This window comes from Plutella xylostella, chromosome 12, assembly GCF_932276165.1.
Source record: "Plutella xylostella chromosome 12, ilPluXylo3.1, whole genome shotgun sequence".
Lineage (NCBI taxonomy): Eukaryota > Metazoa > Arthropoda > Insecta > Lepidoptera > Plutellidae > Plutella > Plutella xylostella.
This window is the reverse complement of record NC_063992.1, coordinates 8,988,881-9,010,936: the sequence shown is the minus strand read 5'-3', so window position 1 is coordinate 9,010,936 and position 22,056 is coordinate 8,988,881. Positions and strand designations below refer to the sequence as shown.

The 22,056-nt window shown below is 36.8% G+C and overlaps 2 protein-coding genes across 7 annotated transcripts in view; both read left to right on the top strand.

Moving 5' to 3' along the window:
- Positions 1-22,056, top strand: part of LOC105385214 (CUGBP Elav-like family member 3) — a 388,314-nt gene that overhangs the window by 27,316 nt on the left and 338,942 nt on the right. For all 5 annotated transcript variants that reach the window (XM_048624354.1, XM_048624353.1, XM_048624352.1 and 2 more), the window contains one exon: positions 14,156-14,238. In XM_048624354.1, the coding sequence (XP_048480311.1) occupies positions 14,156-14,238 (83 nt within the window). The remainder of the gene's footprint in view (positions 1-14,155; positions 14,239-22,056) is intronic.
- The window catches only part of LOC105384707 (chitooligosaccharidolytic beta-N-acetylglucosaminidase), a 445,339-nt gene that overhangs the window by 153,579 nt on the left and 269,704 nt on the right, over positions 1-22,056 (top strand). The gene's annotated exons all lie outside the window — the stretch shown is intronic.

Sequence of the window (22,056 nt, the reverse complement as noted above, 5' to 3'; positions counted from 1 at the left end):
GGAACAAATGTCCGCGTGAACAACGCGACTGTGCCAGCCCCCCCTCCCGCGCCCGCCGCCCCCGGCCGTCCTGCGTCTGACAGATATTAAATTCGCATCTGCCTACAGCGCGGCCACAATATATTACGACGGCTGTGTGTGTCGCGGCATGCGTGTTTATTGACTACGAACCGGGTCTATTGCTAGATGTGTAACTCGAGTGTTTCCAGTCGGATCGTTTTTGAAACGATTAGGTTATCGGTTTTTGTGACTTTTCGATGCGACGGAAGTAACACGTTGATCCGACTGTTTATTCTGTCAGTGTCAAAATAACAGTTAATACGTTTCAAATGTAGGAATGTATTTATTGGATAACTTTATCCAATAGATGCCGAAACGATTCGAGTTAATAATATTTCTAAGTTTGTATTTCTTTAACTAGGTGAACAAGTTAAACATGAATAAATATCAAATGCTCGCTATACCTTACAGTGACCATCTTCTTCAAAAGGCTCAAAAGGCCATTTTAGTGATGTTTCCCACGCTTCGCTGCGCTTAGCCGAACCTCAGCTGAAGTACAAAGATAACAACCACGTCCTTTGACTACGTCGGTGGAAGTCACTGCAAATTGCCACTGACTGTGACTGAAAACGTCCACCAATCCGCAGGCGCCATTGCAAGGTCTATTGTGTTTTCCATATTGGACGGACGGTAATATCTGTACCTATCTACCTACAGGGGAAACCACTCAACTGTACTCGGGAGAGAGTGCTGCTGGATGTGACCGAAACATTATGTCTGGTGTTTATTTGACAAACGAAATTACACTTTCTATACTGTGATTTGTACAACTTCTACTCTCTGTGCTACATCTATGTGTTTGTTACTAACCGGAATGTCATAAAACAGTGCATCGTCAAATCAAATGCGCCGACCATGCTAAGCCTCCGTTACAACTTAATAAACGTAGACTACATTATTTGAAGCTGATTTGAAAATAAAAATGTGTTTGTAGATAGGTAGGTACTCAATCTCGAAATCAATTTACAATTTATGAATAAATTGACAATCTTGTATTAAAACAGTTTTTGTCCTTGATAATAATAATAACATTTCACGGATACAAAATATTGAAATAACTATAACCAAAATTTGATATACAAAAAACAGATTGTTTAAATCATCCTACGTGCTCGTTAACAGTATTAGAGACACTCCAGAAAATCCAATCTAAAATCCGGACTGAAAAATTGTATTAAAGTAAAAACGCGACAAGGAATTTCCGTCTCTAACACCAACGTAATACGTACTTCGCGCTGCACGTTAACGCGCGTCATAGCTTTAACGTCCTATAAACAGTAAAATGAATTAATGGAAAAGAGACATATCATCACTCTGAAGGGTATTTTACGGACCTGGGGGGTCGCTCTATATGACGAAAAACAAAGTTTCAAAGCGCTGTGCGAGCCACGACTCCATCTCGTTGTATTAAACGTGCCGATTGCACGACAGCTCTCGTTCGTTTGTTTTTTGCCAGTATAGAGTAACCCCCCAGTCATACTCGTAAAATGGCAGTACAACGTTGCGAAGTGCGGACGCCCTGTCCGACGTACCGTGGCATAATAAAACAAAATACACCCCTCTTTTTTTACTCCGCCTCTTATTTATTTTAATTTATTATTTTTACAAAAAGGTCCCATCAAAACTGACGCTGTTCTACTAAAGTGTACGTGAGGCAGTATTTTTTCGTAATAATAGGACGTGTTTCAGATTATGAAGTTTTTGTTTTTATGCAGAATTAATAATATAATATATGCCTTATCGGTACTACATAGGTATTTTTCGCATTAGTACCGAATCTTTTGAGCGCAAGTCAATCTAAAAAGATTCAGCACATGTTAAAGTAGCCTTCATTTTACAGATGATTGTCGGGGGGTTTTTAAGGTTGTGGTTATGCACTCACTCCACACAATTTGCAGCGTTACACGAGCCTTATAACGGAAAAATTGTTAACGAACAACGCAGCCTTATGACAATCTTGGTTCGGTCTCAATTTAGGTACCTTTGAATACACGTAAATCCTAACTTAATATTATACTCATAAATGCGAAAGTAACTGTGTCTGTCTGTCTGTCTGTTACTCTTTCACGCCAAAACTACTGAACGGATTTGAATGAAATTTGGTGTACGTATGATCTAGACCCTGAGAAAGAACATGGGCTACTTTTTATCCCGGAATTCCCACGGGAAAACTTTTTGAACTCGCGGGAACAGCTAGTTAGACCATAAACTTCAGGGTACAATAATATCAAATTCTGGTACAATGTATGAGGCAAAGAATGGAAATATTTACACAGACAGTAAAATATTTATAACAAAACACAGTATTGTGTAGTACATGTAAGGAGACTGATTCTGGTTTATTTTATATACTTATTAATAAAAGCGTTTTGGCGTCTAAAATTGAACGTTTCGGAGATTAATCTCCTAACCCATTGTCTACAGCACATGCTGATCTTGTGTCTTTTTGACGGTCTGAAAGCATCGTGTTGCGTGATGTTAGTTTTGTATTGTATGTTTTTCTCAATTTTGTTAATGTTTTCAGTGTATAAAAGAAATTGTTTCTTTATCTTTATTTTTTTTATCATGGTTTACCATTTATTTATTTTATTTATACTTTATTGCACAACTTAATACAGTAATAATGTACAATCAGGTGGACTTAATACTAAAAGCATTTTCTGCCAGTCAACCTGCGAGAGGTTCAACGTAAGGAGTAAAACCGTATCAATTACAACAATTCCAAATCAATACCGCTGTGGAGTTCAGTAAAAGTTGCGAATCCGTCCGCCGCTCCGGTGTAAACGCCTGCCATATTCCCGTATTTTATTGATGTTAGCTGAACATTGCAACAAAGTTGCTACTCTGCATTTTGATATCCACCAAGTTCCCCTGTGACACTTCTGAACTCAATTTTTAGATTCTCTTTTAGCATGGCCAGGTCTTTGTTTACATATTATTCGAGTTTAATATGTAGGTGAGATGTACGGGTTTGATTTTCAAATGTTGTCTCACTATTACATCTTCAGTTATACTCGTAATAGTAACGATGTGAGTCCTACATTGTAAACTCTAGTCCAACGTAGCTACAATTCAAAATTATTGCAGTAAAATTTTAACTCTAACGACCTATGAATTAAGAAAGGTACTTTCAAAGTCTTGTACTAAGAAAGCTCCCAACTGTACGACTAGAAAGCAAATTACTCATCCCAGTTAGCGCCGACATTCAAGATGCAAACTGCTCCAAAACTTACGATTGTAAAACATGGAAAGCAACTTTAATGGATATTTGAACTCATACATTAGGCTCTTGAAACTCCCAATGGGTATGTAGCCGAAAAGCTTAGGAGATAAATCAAGCTAAAGTCCTATTAAACTTCGATTAGAAAGGGGCGCGATAACTCACAATTAAGACCTTCCATATATTGCTGAACTCAAATAAAGTGTTTGTGGAAGATGTCGGGTGTTGGCTAAATTCTAGTGTGAAATAAAATTTTAAGTTATGGAAACAGATATGTATATATTTTTATTTAAACCAGCAAAAACCAATAGTAATTAGAAACGTGTATTTAAAATTTTAATGCATAGATATTTATGAACATTGCAATATGTTTAGTGGTATTTTAATGAGTGACTCTTTCATTTTGTTGGTATTTAAACTAAATTGATTCTAGGTAATTATGTACAGTCAGCCACGCAGATATCTGACCCCTGTCCAATTCAATACGCATTACATTTACTTACCTAATTTGAGTAGGGAAACTTTGATAGGAAACGTTTACGGTTGTTACTGCAGAACATAATAAACTCTACTTACTTACAAAGCTAGGCGCGCGTTAATTTATGAGACCGTTTACAAAATATGACAAAGTAATTCACAAGATAAATATCAGGGACTTAGGGCATAATGAAAACCGACAACCCTCCTCTAAATACCTCCAAACATCTGAGAAAAAGACGCCTGTAATTATATTCAAAAGTTAAATTATTCCACTTAGGCAAGCGCACGAATAATAACAATGAATTAAGAGTTTTATAACTCAGAGTGGAAAGTGTTGTTTTGTCTCTTTTGTTTATCAGAATAAAATAAGACAACGATTCAAGATAACGCGGGTCATTTTATACCTAGACAGTTAACTTAACAGTAAACAAAATAAGTAGAGCCGGCTGGTTTATGACTCCATCATTAATTTCGAGCCACGCTAAGGCCGAAAGAAGCATGAAACAATATAAAAATTTCGTGGTTACTTTTGTAAAATATAATGCACAATCGCGCTCGCGATCAGCCACCGGCCGTATTTTTAACTGTTTATTACACTGCAGTGGCCACCCAGTGGCTACACTTGCATTCGCCTCCTTAGAGTTTCCCGAATTTCTTTTTAGACATTGCAATTTGCACTTCGCTACAAGACTGCTTCCCGTGTTTTGTTTTTTCTTGTTTCGCACTTTCGACAAAAAGTAGTTTGCAAGTGTAGGCTTCACACGTGCAGCCGGGCGCGCGAGGCGTAATCATTTACTTGTCGCGATGCTGTTTGTGTCGTGAATTTATTGTTCGCTTGTCGAAGATATGAAAGTATACACTTATTTATGTTAACGTTTAATCGCAAAAATTAAATAGGCTCTCCATACAAAACAGTTGTACTTGTTTTATTTCTAAAGTTATTATATGAATAAAATCATAATATCATTATCATTAATTAAAACACACATAACAATTATTGTATGTTATTATTTTGTTCCTAAAATAGGAACTTGTAAAATAGATTAGCTGTGAAACCTCAAGACTAACATACATCCAATTATGCAGGCGACCGGTTTGTCTAACCCCGGAGCCGAAACTTAGGAGATAACTAGTAACTACTGAGCTCTGTCGCACCAACACATAGCTATTTACGCCTTGCACTCAAATGTCTGAAGTTCGCGTGCAACGCTAAACAAGCAGTTACATTGTTTATATTTAATAAACTCGAAATCCCACAAGTTTATAGCTTCATCGCAGTTCAGAACTTACTTAACCAAATGGCTGGAGTTTGCTACACGCGCGTTGCAATTTACATTCGTTTCATGGCCTGAAACAAGTTTCCTCTCGAATAGCTCGTTAAAACGGACACTCGCTTGTGTTACTTTTTTTATTTGCGGTGCCAGAGCTTTGGATAGCCCTCCTTATGAAGATACAAAGAGAGAACAGCTAGTTTTTGCTGAGATACTGACGAGTTTCACACTTTGTGCTTATGTATCAAGTGCTTTGGATTTTAATGCAACAGTCCCTTTGAGTTGTGATCGTCGCTTTGTTTGTGTTTGAATACGAGCCGTCTGAGACGGCGCTGCAATAGAAACAGGCGATCAAAATAAAAACACAGAGTTTTTTTTTCTGTCTGTGTCGAAGAAAAATGCCTTTATTTTTTCGTTCATTTTTTGAGGACAAACGTACATGTATGTTTTGTTGCTTTTTGTTAAATTTATTAGATAGTCTAGTGGCTTTGTTAGCTTTAGAACCATGAAATAAACACTTAGTCCTAATATTTCAGTTCAATAATACTGACGGCTATATCTTGTTGAAAAGTCATGCTATTTTTCACTGGGTGTTCGAGAATCGAGCTATTTTTCTTCCGACATCAACTTTCTCCAATAAGTTTGTCGAAACTTACAGCGTTTCTAGCGCGTTGCTTCAGGTTCTGCCGAAAGTCTGTCTCATGAAAATACCTACAGCGAGTATAGCGTCTGTGGAATAATATAGTAATTTTTCTTTTGGTTTTCGCATGGAAATTCTAGAGTGGCCTGATTAGTTTTAGTCTTAATGCATTTTAAATTTTTTTTTGTACTACCGATTTCACCGAAAATATATAAATAGGTACTTAACCTTTAGATAGCAGTGCATTTCAAGTATTTTAGAATTATGTATACTTAGGTTACATAACAACCATGCATCCATTTAGGTAGGTACTAGTATACATGACTAAGGGTGGGTTGCACCATTTGACTATTACAAATGTCAAATCCCTTGAAGATTGATCTCTCTCGTCAAGGGATTTGACGTTTGTAATAGTTAAAGTTAAATGGTGCAACCCACCTTAAAAAGAATAGAAGGAAAGTTATGAAAAAAACCTGAAGCTAATAAAATATTATTCTAACCCTTTTGTGTCCTTGAATCTACAAATTATAAACAATGCCATAAATGTTTCAGTTAGCTACTAACAAATCGTTTTTAGGGTTCCGTAGCCAAAATGGCAAAAACGGAACCCTTATAGTTTCGTCATGTCCGTCTGTCCGTCTGTCCGTCTGTCCGTCTGTCACAGCCGATTTACTCGGAAACTATAAGTACTACAGTGATGAAATTTGATGGGAATATGTGTTGTATGAACCGCTACAAAAATATGACACTAAATAGTAAAAAAAAGAATTGGGGGTGGGGCCCCCCATACATGTAACTGAGGGATGAAATTTTTTTTTTTCGATGTACATACCCGTGTGGGGTATCAATGGAAAGGTCTTTTAAAATGATATAAAGTTTTCTAAAAAACATTTTTCTTAAAGTGAACGGTTTTTGAGATATCAGCTCTCAAAGTCGTAAAAAGTATGTCCCCCCCCCTCTATTTTTATAACTACGGGGTATAAAATTCTAAAAAAAATAGAGGTGATGCATGCTAATTAACTCTTTCAACGATTTTTGGTTTGATCAAAGTATCTCTTATAGTTTTTGAGATAGGTTGATTTAACTGTAATTTTGCTGCTACGGAACCCTTTGTGCGCGAGCCCGACTCGCACTTAGCCGGTTTTTAGTTTTATAAGAATGTTAATTATAGTTTTATAACAAGCCTATTTGACCCTGTATAACAATGTCAAGGGTACCTAGGCCCCTAGGCCATTATTACAGCTATAGTTAATTCAAACTTAGGTCAAGATTAAAATATGTACGTAAGTATACCTATAACAATATTAAACTTTTTCTGGTATTGAGTGGTTCAAGACATGACAAATAAAAACGCTGCGTTACGATGCGCTAATCACGTATTAGGCATAGAACAACGCGGACTGGGGTGTACCCTCTACTCAATGTGAATCAGGTGAGGTGTATAGGTACAAATATATACAGAAAGAAGCTTGACATGCTCTCTTATCAAGTCGCCTCTGACTCCATGCAGATTATGATAAAATTTCGCCGCTATTTTACATGCACCGTAGATTCGTGGCCACCAAGAAATGGCGTCTCATAACAGCTGACATTTAAACCAGCTCGCGACCCGGGCTCATTATATTCTGCAACATCCCATTTAAGATAAAGCGATTAATTAAGTATGGGTGATGGCGAATTCTGCGCGCGCAAAGTGGCGAAACCTCGAAATTTCCAACGAGACGAAATTTCGCCTTTTAGTCCCCGTTCTGCTAATGTGTTCGCTGACTTACATCGCGTGAAAATTGTAGAAGATGGTTGAACATACATTTTTTTTAAAGTTATGAGTAGGTAGGTACGTAGGTGCAATTTCTTAGATGCTGAGTCATAATGTACAATTGTATCTTTATCAATACTTAAGATTTAGGTAAATAAATAAATAAATAATAAATAAATAAAAGTTTATTTCAATAAAAAATAGCAACAACGTTACAGATTTAATCTAGACAAAATAGGTTGAACAAATGCGTTGTGAGTTGAACCATCATAACCCTAAGCTAGGAATGATCCTGTATTATAGGGTTATGATGTTTCTCCGATATAATGAAACAGTAGTAGGTACTTATACAAAATAAATTTAAGTAACGCCGTAACTTGATTTAGGATTAAAATAAGAGTGTGTGCCTAAGTTGTAAGTGTATGACTCTGAGTGTGTATGTGTGTGTGTGTGTGTGTGTGTGTGTGTGTGTGTGTGTGTGTGTGTGTGTGTGTGTGTGTGTGTGTGTATGTGTGATGTGAGTATGGTATAGAGTAGAGCGATGCAGTTGATACATAATTTATGGGAAAAGTATTTTGATTGCAAGGTATTTTTAGTTATGTTATCATGAAGTCATAGTCAGGAGCTTCTCAGTCTCTTCATATGATAAGTCTGATAGCCAGCTTTTTAATTTACATTTAATTTCAAATTTATTAAGGGGGTAAATGTGCAAACTTTTATTTATTTTATTATATACTCTCGAGCTAAGGTTATCCAATTGGCTATGGGCAAATACCGTACGACAACTTTTTAACTCGCAAACAGAAAAACCCTGTCGTCTGTTTAGCACTTTGGCATCCAAGGGAAGGTATGAGTGGCGGCGCAACACAGTCCTGAGAAGGTATATTTGTCTCACAGTAAGGACTTGCGCTTCAGAGTATACTTTCACGGTAGCGTAGTCTCTTGGTTTGGACAATAAAACCTTCAAAACCGCTCTTTGCGCCCGTTCTAGAGGTAACATATAGGTCTTGTAAGTGCCACCCCATATTGGAATACAGTATGACAGAATAGACTCACATAAACTTTTGTAGACTGTAATCAGAGTTTCTTTGTCAAGACAGTGACGAAGATTCTTGAACAAATAGATCAGTCTTCTGACTCTCTTACAGAGGCTGTTTATATGCGAACTCGTATACTGTCAGTTTTACCAATAGTTTGGCATTGGCAATTAGTTGAGGTGGAGCAGTAGTGGGCCTTTATACGGAGATCACTATTTTGCTTTACACGGTTAGATATATTAAAACAGAGGTATTGTGTTTTACTAAGGTTGAGTGTTAGCAAATTTGATGATAACCATTCCATAACCACTCTTAGGGAAGATTCAGCTCTCAATTTGGCACTTTCCCAGTCCACATCATAGATAAGGAGCGCAGTGTCGTCTGCATATGTAAATATCTCAGTATTAGGCATTTTTAGCGTGCACAGATCATTGATGTAGACCAGGAAAAGTGTTGGACCCAGAATACTCCCTTGAGGAACGCCGTAACTTAAGGGTTCATTTTTACTGACATAGGAGTCAATCTTGACGCACTGTGATCGGTCAGTGAGGTAGTCACAGAAAAGTTGGAGTGTAATACCACGTATTCCGATCTGTTCCAGTTTGGTCATGAGGATGGGTACAGACACAGTATCGAAAGCCTTCGACAGATCGAGGAAAATACCGTAGCATTTAAATTGTTTGTCCAGTTTACTCACGACTGCGCAGGAGAAGTCAGCAACGGCATCTTCTGTGGAAACACCAGCTCTGAATCCATATTGGTTTCTTGCTATTATGTGATATTTGTCGAGGTACTCCGTTAGGCAGTTATTTAATATACGCTCAAGAATTTTAGAGATGGAGCTTAAAACAGAAATAGGCCGGTAATTTGTGACACTTTCTTTATCTCCGTTTTTATAAATGGGGTGCACTATAGCGTTTTTTAGAGCAAGTGGGAAGATTCCGCTGTTTATGGCAAGGTAATAATTACTAAAAAGAAGTAAGCTTCTTCCCTACGAACTTCGTAACTTTTCCCAAACTTGTTTTATTCCAATACATGTATCCAACCACCGTTTGTATTTTATTAAATTGAAATTTAGTTACGAATGTAATTTTATTTTATTATTTCTGCAAATAAAAAGTGCTTTATTTACCCACATAATCTCTTTAGTGCTTACGGAGCCAAATTTCAGCTCTCTACCTATCCCTTCATTTAACTCTGCTACACTATTGAATTGAACGAATCTGCAATAATATAGTGTTAAGGAGAATACACACGAACTATAACAATAATTTTAAAACACATTCACCTTTATACGTCCACTGAAGTTATAGTAAAATCCAGAGCTCTTTCTGTCTAATAATTTCATAAAAATGGTTCCATTTAGTGGAACGGGGACGGAGTGTGTCGTCGAGAAGGAAAATCCTCTACTTGCCGGAATTCTTAGCACGGAACTGAAATAAATTAAAATTTCTAAGGAAAACATTGCCTCTTTTACCTGGAGCTTTAATTTTTTTGTCTCGTTGAAAATGATATTTTTAGCTTGATTTATTAGAATTGTGTCGTATTTTTACTGTGAAAATAAGCAGCTGTATAAAATATTATTACTAAAATGAGAAATTTACTCTTGGTTTTAATGGTGTTATTTTTTCAAAGTGGAAGTAACTTTTCACTAAATAACGGTATGTCTAAAAATTCTGAATTTCATTCAGATTTCCGGGGTCTTTCAAAGAACGAAAGTGTGAAAAAGCTGAAAGCCAGATTACAGGATTAAAAAGAGTGGTATAGCGGGAATGAAAGAAAAAGAGGAGTTTTTAATCGCTAGTTGGAATTACTTACGCTTTCAAGAACTAAATGAACAGACGTTTTCGTGATTACCACCTAACTTCACAGCGGTAGAATTTACTGTTCTTTTTCTATGCATTTAATTAAAATTATTGCAGTAACAATTACTAGGTAATACTTATAAACTTTACATTACACGTATAAAACTAAAACATTTGAAGCAGTAAAATATACGCTTCTACAATTACTCGCCATTTGTTCGCTCCACCCGTGGCATTACGAGGCACTCAAAGAAAAATATGAAAGAAAATTATTCTAACTGACGGGATTTATAAAGGTGGCGGCAGTTATGTAATTAGTCGACAAGCATCGCCTCACGCGCCGCCTCGCCTCCATATATCCCCACCACTGACATCTTCCCACAACTAATTTCAAGCAACAATGTAAAGCTGAACCAAAACTTTCATGCTGATCTCAAAAATATTCACTCCACCCGATTCACGCATTCAAATTCAATCCTTAAACTCTAACTGGCAAGTCTCATAATTGTATTAGCATATCAATCACATCAGACTGTTTCTTCGGCTAACTCGCAGTCTGGAAACTGCAACGGGGGTCTTTTCAACAGTTTCAGGAGCGGAAACTTTCCCCAACTATAGACTTGGGGCAACTCTTTTCGCAATTTTTTCTCATTAGCGATTCAGGTTTCGAAAGTTCAATTTCTCATTATTTTCTTCCGCAAACACTACTTTCTTCGTCTTCTTTTTTGCTGAAGTTTATCGATGACGTTGTTTGAAATACCTTGTGGTATCTCATTAGATTGTAGGTATATAAGTGACAACGAAGTTCGATAGAAACTGAACCGGACAGAGAGCGGCGCGGTCCACAAAGTGTTCTCCAACAAAGCTCTCATTTGCGTATTATTTGGCGCGTCCCATTGGCAGCTCTACAAAACACAATTCATTGGTCGTGCAGCGACTGAAAGGTCAGACGAAGCTTAGGGGCGTTGCGGAGGCAGATTACGGAGGCCTAGATAACGCGGGGCTCGGCCGCCGACGCGGAAATAAAACCCGGCTAACTGCTAATTACTGGCCACTGCCGCCGCCGCCCGCGCCCGCGCCCCCCCTGCCCGATGCAAATTTCACCATTCCATTCAAATTACCGTAACTACTATTCCCAACTAATTTTGTGTGTTTTAAATTTTGCGGTCCGCTCCAAGCCGGCTTTAATTAAAGATTAACTTCATCCGCTACTCCGACATAAATCGCGCGCGCTCACTGCGCGGATGTATTTACAGTGAAAGCTTAAAAAAATATGACTTGGCAACATCGAATTCACCGGAAATGTATAGGCGCAGGAAATGAACCCGTTAGCGCAATGCAAGATGGCCGCCAAGCGGAAGCGGCGGCAACGATTTATTCCAACTGCAGCCGGACCGGCCGCGGATGATCGCTACTTACCAACACATCTGCCCATAAATGACAGCGAGCTAATCCGCGCGGTAATGAGGTGCTTTTCCGAACGTACGTGACTCCATGAATCCACAGTGAGCACGTACAATGGTGTGGAGTTTGCTTGTCGAATAGTCGGCCGGTCAATAAAACGATGCGGAACAGTCGAAATCTGTGTGCTATTTAGTGGCGTGCGGAGTGCACAGCGCATACCTAATGATCATGCGAGCTTCGAGTTGCGGCTAGATTGTCTCTTCATGAATTAGAGTGAGTAATTGTGGCCGGCGCAGAGACGGCCAAGGCAGCCGCTGCATACAATGAGTGTCAACGACTCGTCCGAAGAGACTCAGGAATTCATTTCATTAGTTTCGTTTCGACGAGCAAGTAAAATGAGAGAGCCGTCTGTGTATTTTGTTCATTTCAACAAATACGTGTGGGTATACACTGTAGGTATACACGGGATTTTGTGTAGCTTTGACACGTTTTGGTAAGCGTGCCGTAATTTGAGTTTTCAGAATACCCGATTTCAGGCTGTATTTTATTTTGCTGCAAAATAGAACTGCAGATTTGGTCTGAGCAACCTATACATACATTTTAGCTTGGAAAACTTAATAGGTAATTATTATTGATAACAATGAAAAGTTTAAACAATACACGTGTCTCATAATCACTTGAAAATGTGTTTGTGTGTGTAATGTGTATGTTATGAATTAGCTGTATCAATATAAAGCGTTAGTTAACCACTATACTCTATACGCCTATCAACAAAATACCAGGCCAAAATTCTCGAAATTGTTGAACTTGGGCCAAAATTAAACATTCTTTGAATCTCAGAATAATTTATAACAACAAATATTTTGGTACACCTGAATTCTAAATAACAGCAATTTTAGTTATTTATCATAAAAATATCTAAAATGTGGTCCATTATTATTATGAAATAGTACATATACATTATAGTTATGAAATATTAGGTACATATAATACAAACGGTAATAAGTTGTTACTTTAAAAGATAATAACATGATATTTCTAGTATAAGTAGTCAAAGCATCCATGCCATGCTTAATATCAAATTAAGCGATTGCTTGGCTTTTGAGGGCTGGCATTACCCTGTTGATTTAACTACAATATAGTCTGACAACACAGAAACAAGTGCCAACACTAAATATTTTATTATTTCACTGACCAATTATTTTTTGTAATTTTTGACAGTGACGAGGTACATCTTACTCTTCTTCATTCATTTAGGACTACCATTGAAACAAAACATACCAATCCACCATATTTTACTCGTCCCAAAGCTAGCGGTGTCTGACTCTCGGATCTATGTAACCAGACTAACCAGTGATAGTACGTACCCACAGTTGATGCACGGAAAAACTCTTTAAAATGGAAATGCATGCGCATCGGATTAAGCAAAAAATGTACGGTGGTCTATGAATGATGTTATGTATGTATTCTAAAAAAGGTTTGTGAAAAAGTTTTGACATGTCACTGTGTCCTGGATGGAATTGGGTGACTCAAAATGGGTCTTCAGTTTTCCTCTCTTAGGCGCTCGGCCACACTGCTAGTACGCGGTGGCGTAATAATTTTATGAAACTTGGCAGTTTTGGGAAAAACGGTTTCAAACGGAAGTATTCTTTTTCCTTTTAATTGGGGGCGCTAGTTAAGTACGCTTTACCTTAAAGTTCTTTTCTGTAACTCAGCGTTAGATTGTTTACCTTTTATGAGAAATCAAAACAGCAGTATAGTGACGCATGAATTTATTTCTCTGCTCCATCTTCATATTATCTTCTCCCCCAAGCACCTTTATTTATAAAAAACATCGATGGAGATCCATAGCTATGGAAACCGTGTATGGAGGCCAGTATTCAATAGGATTACACAGTATATGGGTTTTATTTGCAGTGCCGGATGCCTATAGATGGTAATCGAATGGGGATGCACTAACGATCGCATTACGGACGCACTGTTAGCTTCTACATAAATTTGGTTGCGCTTTTTCGACACAATCCGGATTTTAAACTTTGGCATTGGAAAATGAAGGGGTTTATAAGTTTAAGGTGTTTGTTATGTAGCTACGGGTATGATTATTTCTAAGTATGAGGCATTGTAGAACACGGCTAAGCCGTAAAAAAATTAGATTATACATATATTATATTTTCAGTCGTGCGTTTTCCCGCGTAGTTTCTTACAAAATGTTTCATGAAGGTTTGACACTGCAATAATGTATTTTTAATAGCCAAATGTACACACACAGTCGCCTATGCTGACTATTTTTATACCTTCCACATTGAACAGGTTTATTTGTAATTGTAGCTCTAAAACACCAACTATGAACCCGTTCGCCGCCCATGAATAATGCGCCGCCATAAATCCGGCAACAGACAGTCGCTGCTAAACCGCAACATTTTTCTAAGTTTTCAACAACATAGTAATATAAATATGATATACAACCATTTTCTCGTTGCAGGGTGCGCCTTTTTGACCTACTTCAGCCCTGAGAGTGCGTCGAGCGCGCAGACGGCGCTGCATGAAAAACGGACGCTACCTGGGGTGAGTCTTTTGTTTTAAAAATAGATACTTTATGCCTTTTATTGTTTTTTACAAAACTACTGACTCGCTTGGAAGCGGTGGTTACAATGAGGAGATGAGAGGGCAAGAAGAAAGAACGAAAGTACATTTATTTCACGCACACAGAAACAACACAAAAATTTGTAAAAATAAAAAAGTTCGATTTTCAGTCAGTCACTGGACATTTTAAAAGAAACGAATTATATCATAGGTATTTAACCGATTTCCCAAAACGTAAATCCTTCTCAATTTGTCTGTAACTATGTTTTTTAAGTAAAATATTGTATGTACCTAACTCATGTGATAATTATAATTATGAGTTGAGATGGTCTTGAGCAAAAGTGGTGATTACTGAATTTCAATAAGACCTAAAAGATTTTCAGGATGACCCCCCGAGTCAGCAAGCAAAGCAGGCTTTTGGCTTACTTTACCACTTTTGAAACATTCTGCAGAATTACATAAAGTAGAATGTGGCAAAAACTAATAAGTTACAACTTAGGTACAACCTTTTACAATAACGGCTCTCAGTCTGCCTCTTGTCCCTGTAAAGCTAACCTATAATTTTCATGCTTCAATAAATTATGTCAAAATTTCTTTTATACGAAAGTAATTTCATTTTGGGGACAAAACGGTTCCCGTATAATGACTGTATCCTCGTAAATGTAGCAGGCTTTTACCTTCATAAAACGTATACGATACATTTCCTCCGAATTTTAATTTTTGATCTGTAGGCCAAGTGTAGGTCTTTCTTAACCGGTCGAGCAGTGAAAATCGACTCAAATTTGTATGGCGCGGGGCTAGCGCTGGGCGTATACCGCTAGTTTGCGACTCTCCCGCGCCGTACAAATCGCGTTTACTCGCCACTACTCGAACGGAGTAAAACTCACACTCTCCACGCTGAGCCCTAATCTTTCGCATAAAGTCAAAGTTGCGGCAGCGAGCCATGCGCTCTGCATATAAATTGTGTCATTTCGCAAAAACCCTAATGGAAAACCAGATTAAATAATTCAACCGTAAGAAATTTTGAGCCCATAACGGTATTCATAAATAAGAAGGTTTAACACGTTGAGTGTGGCGTAACGCCGCCCCTGCATACCAACCGGGAACACCCACATGTAGGCACGTCCACTTTTTACATTAAATATAATATCAATTTACAAAATATACTTTATGTATATTTTTTTTTTACATTAATCAAGAAGACAAGAAGGCTTTTATGTCAAGCGCGACGTCATAATTTAAGACAGGATTTTTCGTATAATTCTTATTTGATAAAAAAGAGTTGGCGGCTATATTTTTTGCGTATCGTTTTTGACACAAAAAAGTTGACTTCCGACGGCAGGTTTGTTTCTAGGGGTAATTTAAATAGTTTGACCACCGCAGGAACATGACATTTTTACCATCAGTTAAATTCAAATCAAATAACAGAGTGCAAAGTTATTACTTACAGTTGAGGTATGTAAGCAGTTGGCGCGCTTGGCTTCTATGAAAGTATTACATAAACATTACCCCCGGCCGCTCCCCTCTTCGAACCCTCCACTTGCAAATCAGCCGAACCACCCGATCCCACATTTAATACAACCAATATAAAAACAACACCTTTTATTTTATTTTCTATCCTCGCTCGGCAAATATTTAAAGCAACCGTGTACCTACGGTATAATATTTTCATGCGAAAATTTGGCTAAGATATTTCCAGCGGCCCCGATCCCCATAGGAATAGCCTCCAGAACTGTTACCCGCCTACATATGTTATGCGGGACGTGATCTTTGAAAAATCATAACAAATACGTGGCCGTGTTTTGTAAGTGAACGTGTGCAAAATCGACCGACACAACCAACAATAGCTGCAGATAAGGTTATATAAATTTTCCATCAGTCACTGTCGCATCATCCAATTTTCAATAGAAACTGCACGAATGTTTTTATCGGCTGTGTGCCGACGTTTTAGGGTTATTTGCTCTGTTGTACGGAGGTACTGACTAACTGGTGCATGTTGAAAGCTTTATCAATGTAGTATGATGGATTTATGCACGTGCTCTATTGTTTGCTTTATATTACTAGGTAGTAAGTAAATAAGGTAGATAGGATATATGATTTCTAATAGCGTGGGATGTTCCTCCTTAATGAACCCTCCCATTATCTGAACTGCTGAACCATGATGGCGGAGAGTCAATTCAGCAGTTGAAGAGCTTCATTCCATTATGTTGATGCTATAGTATTTTTTGGTTATCATAATAGCAAACCTCATCTTAACATTAAAAGTGAGCACCAACAACCGCACCCCAAATTTTAGAGCGAAATGCAAATCCGTAAAAAGAACAACCCCGTGCGCACTTGGCACGAGACGTTCGGAAAATTGAAAAATGTAAATGATAAGCTTTGTAATGCGGCGCGCGGCCGTTTATTATTTGATCATATTTCACTGGAATGGATCCAGCTGGGGGCATCTTGCAGGCAACAGGTCGTGCGTGCAGCCTGCGTGCCAGATGTAATATACCCCCCCCCTGTAGTGAGGCTTCAGACTCTAACCTACCTATTTGAGACGTATTTTTCGCCCTAACTAAACTGAAACGGAACTGAAGAGAAGTTTTGTAACGGTATACGTGTTTTGCATTATTCGTTTGGCCAATACGTGATCGTCTAGTCTAGCGGTTAGGACTCTACATTGCCGAAGTAACTCAAGTTCTTTTAGGAGGTTGAGAGAATCCCTACCCTAGCACTAGTCCCTAGAACCCTAGTTCATAATCCCTAGTTTATCTAATTTTTAGGACAACAGAACAAAGCTCAAGCAATAGTTATTTCTTAAAAAATATACATAATTGAGAGTGATTTAAAAATATATATTATATATATATATATATAAAAAAAAGGGTTTTTAATTTGAATAGAAGGTGCGCCCCGCCTCGCACACCCTATGAAGGACGACCAGATCTGTCCACCAGACCCATCTACCTTCTCTAGCCCACTGGCTCTATTCAAACTGTTTTTTTTTGTCAGTCAGTCAAAGCCTAGGAAAGGATCTATTGATTGGGATCCAGATGATGTTAATAATATTTTATTCAGCTTCACAATTCAGCACGGATATCTCCTGAGCCTACTTAAGTATTTATTCGACACGGATATTTCCTGAGTCTACTTATGCATTTATTCGACACGGACACTTCCTGAGTCTACTTAATGTATCAATAATGTGTAATAGTTATTCGGCACGGATAGTTCCTGAGCCTACTTCTGTATCCATAATAAGCAATAATTATTCGGCACGGATATTTCCTGAGCCTACTCTTGTATTTTCGACACGGATATTCCCTGAGTCTACTTATACATTTATTCGACACGGATATTTCCTGAGTCTACTTAATAATGTGTAATAGTTATTTGGCACGGATATCTTATGTATCCATAATGTGTAATAGTTATTCGGCACGGATATTTCCTGAGCCTACTCTTGTATTTTCGACACGGATATTCCCTGAGTCTACTTATACATTTATTCGACACGGATATTTCCTGAGTCTACTCATCTATATCGTCACAGTACAATGTTTTCCAATAATGGACATAATTAAAATATAATTATTATCTCCCATTTCAGCTTGTGTCAAGAGCAATCACTCAAATGTATCTCTATATTGTAGATCTCAGAGTTATGTGACAATTAATATTTTATCGATGCTGGCTTGTATCTACCATGGTACCTACAAGTTGTTCGAGGTGGTTTCCCTGCCTCTAATTAACTTCATCACAGTCAAGCTCAACATTACTTATTAATAACTAACTGTCATCATCTCCTCCTGTATATAGTATATTGGTAAGTTTGTAAGAAGAATCCAATTCAGCAACTGCTTTCCTTTACCCAAGCTGATAAGAAGTCATTTCAATTTATTTATCGGTAGTAAGTAACTCATGTACTATGAAAATATTTCCCTATCTTATTCAAAACTCAGTAAATTTTATTTAGAATAGAATACAGTTGAAACTCTTATTGCCGCCAATCGCCTCAATGACCCTAATTATAAGTTTTGGTTAATATTATCAACATCTTATCCAAACCCAAATCAATCATTATTTATATTAGCAGAATTAAAGTAGAATAATAAGTATAATAAATTAATATTAATCACTGAATATGTAAAAGTTGTCATGGTCACAGTCAACAATATATAGTCAATGATATCCATTTAACCATCAAAAGTAAAATTGCATGAATATTCACTTTGAAAATATTTATTTTATCTTATCCAAATATTTCAGTTAAATTAAAATAGTGTTAGTGCTCCTATGGCCGCCATCCAACACATTGACCCTACTGGTATAATTACCTAATTGAAGGTATTTATTTTATTTTAATCATACAAGTAGATAACTTTAGTAAAAGTAAAGTTGGTGCTCAACTAGGCCGCCAACTGACTCATTGACCCTATTATTTATTAATTTTGTTTAATATTCTTAACATCTTTTTCAAGCAAAATCAATGTTTATTTATATTAATAAAAGGGTATAATGCAGGTTTTTAAGTATTATAAATTATCATTAACTTGCTGAATATATAAGAATTGTCTTAGTCACAGTCAGTCAGGTACAAGTTATGGCCAATGTAACCATTGAATAAAAGGAATAATTACATGAATTCTATTCTGTTGTCTGATACATAACTAGTTATTGTAGTAAGTAAATACCTATTGAATTCCAATAAAACAAACTTTACATACTTAGGTGGGTAAGTAAGTACCACAATCATACCTATCACATATGTAGATCAGTAAGAAGCCTAGATTCACTAAGCATACATACATCAATAACATTCACCACACATGAGATACAAAAGGATAGCTTGTTTTCCCCTAAAATTCAATAACCTACTCTCCCACAGCCTAAACCTAACTGCTTAGCATATAAGTGGTTTGAAGATGAAATGCATTTTATACAATCCCACATTTTACACAATGTTCCTAGTATCAAGTACCTAGCAAGTAAGTATAACACTGGTGTCCCTTAAATGTTTGTTGGTTTTGTTGCTGCCTAATTGTTAAGTATGTTTTTCTTTTATGATAAACAATACTTCAAATACCTGAATTTACCAAGTGTAGCTAAACCCATAATAAAACCATAGAGAATCATTAAACTAGTGAATCACACAAGTACACACAATAATTATTCAAGTAGAAACATAGTATTTTATGAAAATATGGTCCAGCCAATTTTCATCCCGGTGGAAAAATGTTTAAAATCATTTCAAATATTAAGAATACAAGTAATAAGTAATGTTTATAATAACCACTCTTAGAGAATCAAAGTAGGTTGAGCTAGCTGTAGATTTTAAATTACTTAAGTACTAAATAGAAATGCTGATTCAAATAAGAATATAATTTTGCTAAATGGATTCATAGCTTAATATGAATAACCTGAAGCATATTCTTCATTCTGGTTTCAAGACTGAATAGATAAGTACATGCTTACATGAGAACTAGATGGAGTTGGTAGAAATAAGTTTATATTGTGTATCTCAGGAGATAAGTAAATAAGTACCGACTACCTAGGAATATGAATCTTCTTGTAACCTAAACAATTTCAGAATGATCTAATATGTTACCTAATAGATTTACTTAAATTGCAAGCTCTTATCACTGAATAGGATTCCACATAATTATGTTATATATCTGATGAATCATCCATTATTATTACTTAGGTACTTATTCAGATTGTTGTGCAAGCCTAGTAAGTTTGTAAACCAAATATGTTGGAACATAGGTTATGATCCACCACAATGAAACATAGGTACACCTAATGGTCTGTATTATGCTAATTACTGTTCTTTACTGGGTATGCAAAGACTGCTGGGTGAAACAATTTCAGGTAGATAGATTGCTGTGAGTAAAAGTAACATACAAACACTTGACTCATTAGCCATCATCTCAATAGAACATACTATTCAATATCTGTACTATATTGATATAAGTAACTAAGTTTATTCCTTCCAGGTAAACAAACATAGCTTGATGAAACAAGTGGGGTAATTTTCCCATAGTCGAATGTACTTATGCTTGTAAATTGATTGTTTTATGTGATAGAATCTTTAAGGCTGATTGATGAAGTAAAAGGTGGTTTCCTTGGGTCTCTCCTAATAAACCTAGGTACCCTAGCAGCCTTCAATTTCAAAATGGCCAAGATGCTGAACAATTAATAATGGGGAACAAGTGGATTTTTAGGTTATGAAAATATTCGAATTTTGAAACCAGAACAAAATAAATAGATATTTTGATATTATGAATGGAGTGGAATATAGATAATAATATGCTGTGATACCTCGAAATAGTGGTTATTATAAAATCCAATCGACACTTAGCTGAGGTTCCTTGTTGCGCCGCCGCCGGCTGGTCGAAGCTGCAATCCACCGTATCCACACACTTATAAAAATCCATTCTCTATCCCCTTCTCCCTTTAAATAAAACTCTAAAATGCAAAGGCTTGATGTTATCACACGAAATCCCGCGGGAAGACCCAGGGCGAGTTTTTCTTCCCGAAACCCCTTTATAGTCCCCCTGACCATCGACTCCCTCCTCTTTTTTTTTCTTTCCCGGTTCATCCATCGAACTTTATCGATTCAACCCCTCCCTCAGATTCTAGACTACAGGTGGCGCCACTGAGCTAGACAATAACACAACTATTAAATATTTTTAAAGTAATAAACCGATGAACTATTGTTCTATAATTATTGATAATTAATATTATTATTATTTAACTAGTATTTACTCATTTTAAGTCCTGATTCGATTAATTAGAACTAAAAGATACTCAGTTGAGCGTCAAGGAGGCGTAGTACGTAAAGTGTCGCGTAAATTAGTGTTGTGCAAATCTAATCCTCATAATAATAACTTATCACTATGGCGTCATTCATTTCAATAATCAAACAATAATTAACAGAGCCGTATAAACGGTTGAAACATAATATAACCGAATCTAGTATGATATCTCTTTAAACTCTAAGCGTCAACAATAAGACTTGTACTTATTCTAGGTATCTGTCGATTCGAACGACACAACACCCCCCGAACATTACCATATAAGGAAATGCGTCAACGAGTCTAACCCACCAGATGGCACTAGTGTGGCATTTCTACATCGCGGTATGGTTGTGTTTTCCAACCAGCGTATAGTCTTATTTTGCTTATAATAAAAATTTCGCCAATCTATACATAAATATTGTAATAATGTATAAGTCTGCTACGGACGGACTATGTTCCGTTACAACCACCCCCTAAATTTTTAGGAAATGCAATTGGATAAAAATTTACCTATTTAAGACTTATACATTATACATGAATAACGGTACATGAAAATAACAAACTAATATCAGAACCTTACAATACAAATAAGTTTCGTTACAACCACCCCCTAAATTTTTAGGAAATGCAATTGGATAAAAATTTACCTACTTAACTTGATAGACAATGATAACTCTATATCTTAGTGAAGGTGATAAACCCTCATATTAAATTAATAATACATTATAATACATTATAAATTATCAATACTCTCATATTAAATTTACTTAATTCATAGTATTGTAACCAGTGTTTTATTGTTACTTAGTAATATTAAAACCAGAATATTCGAGGTAACAGTCGCTGTACCCTTCGCTATCTCGAATATGCAACGAGTTCGAGGCCCCCTACTGCAGATAGATGCCACCCACTCGACCAGCGCACCCAATGAGGACAACAAAGGTGTCATTACCCGACAGGCGTGCACATAATCAATCCTATCAGGTAACTCATTTGATAACTCTCTTATAAG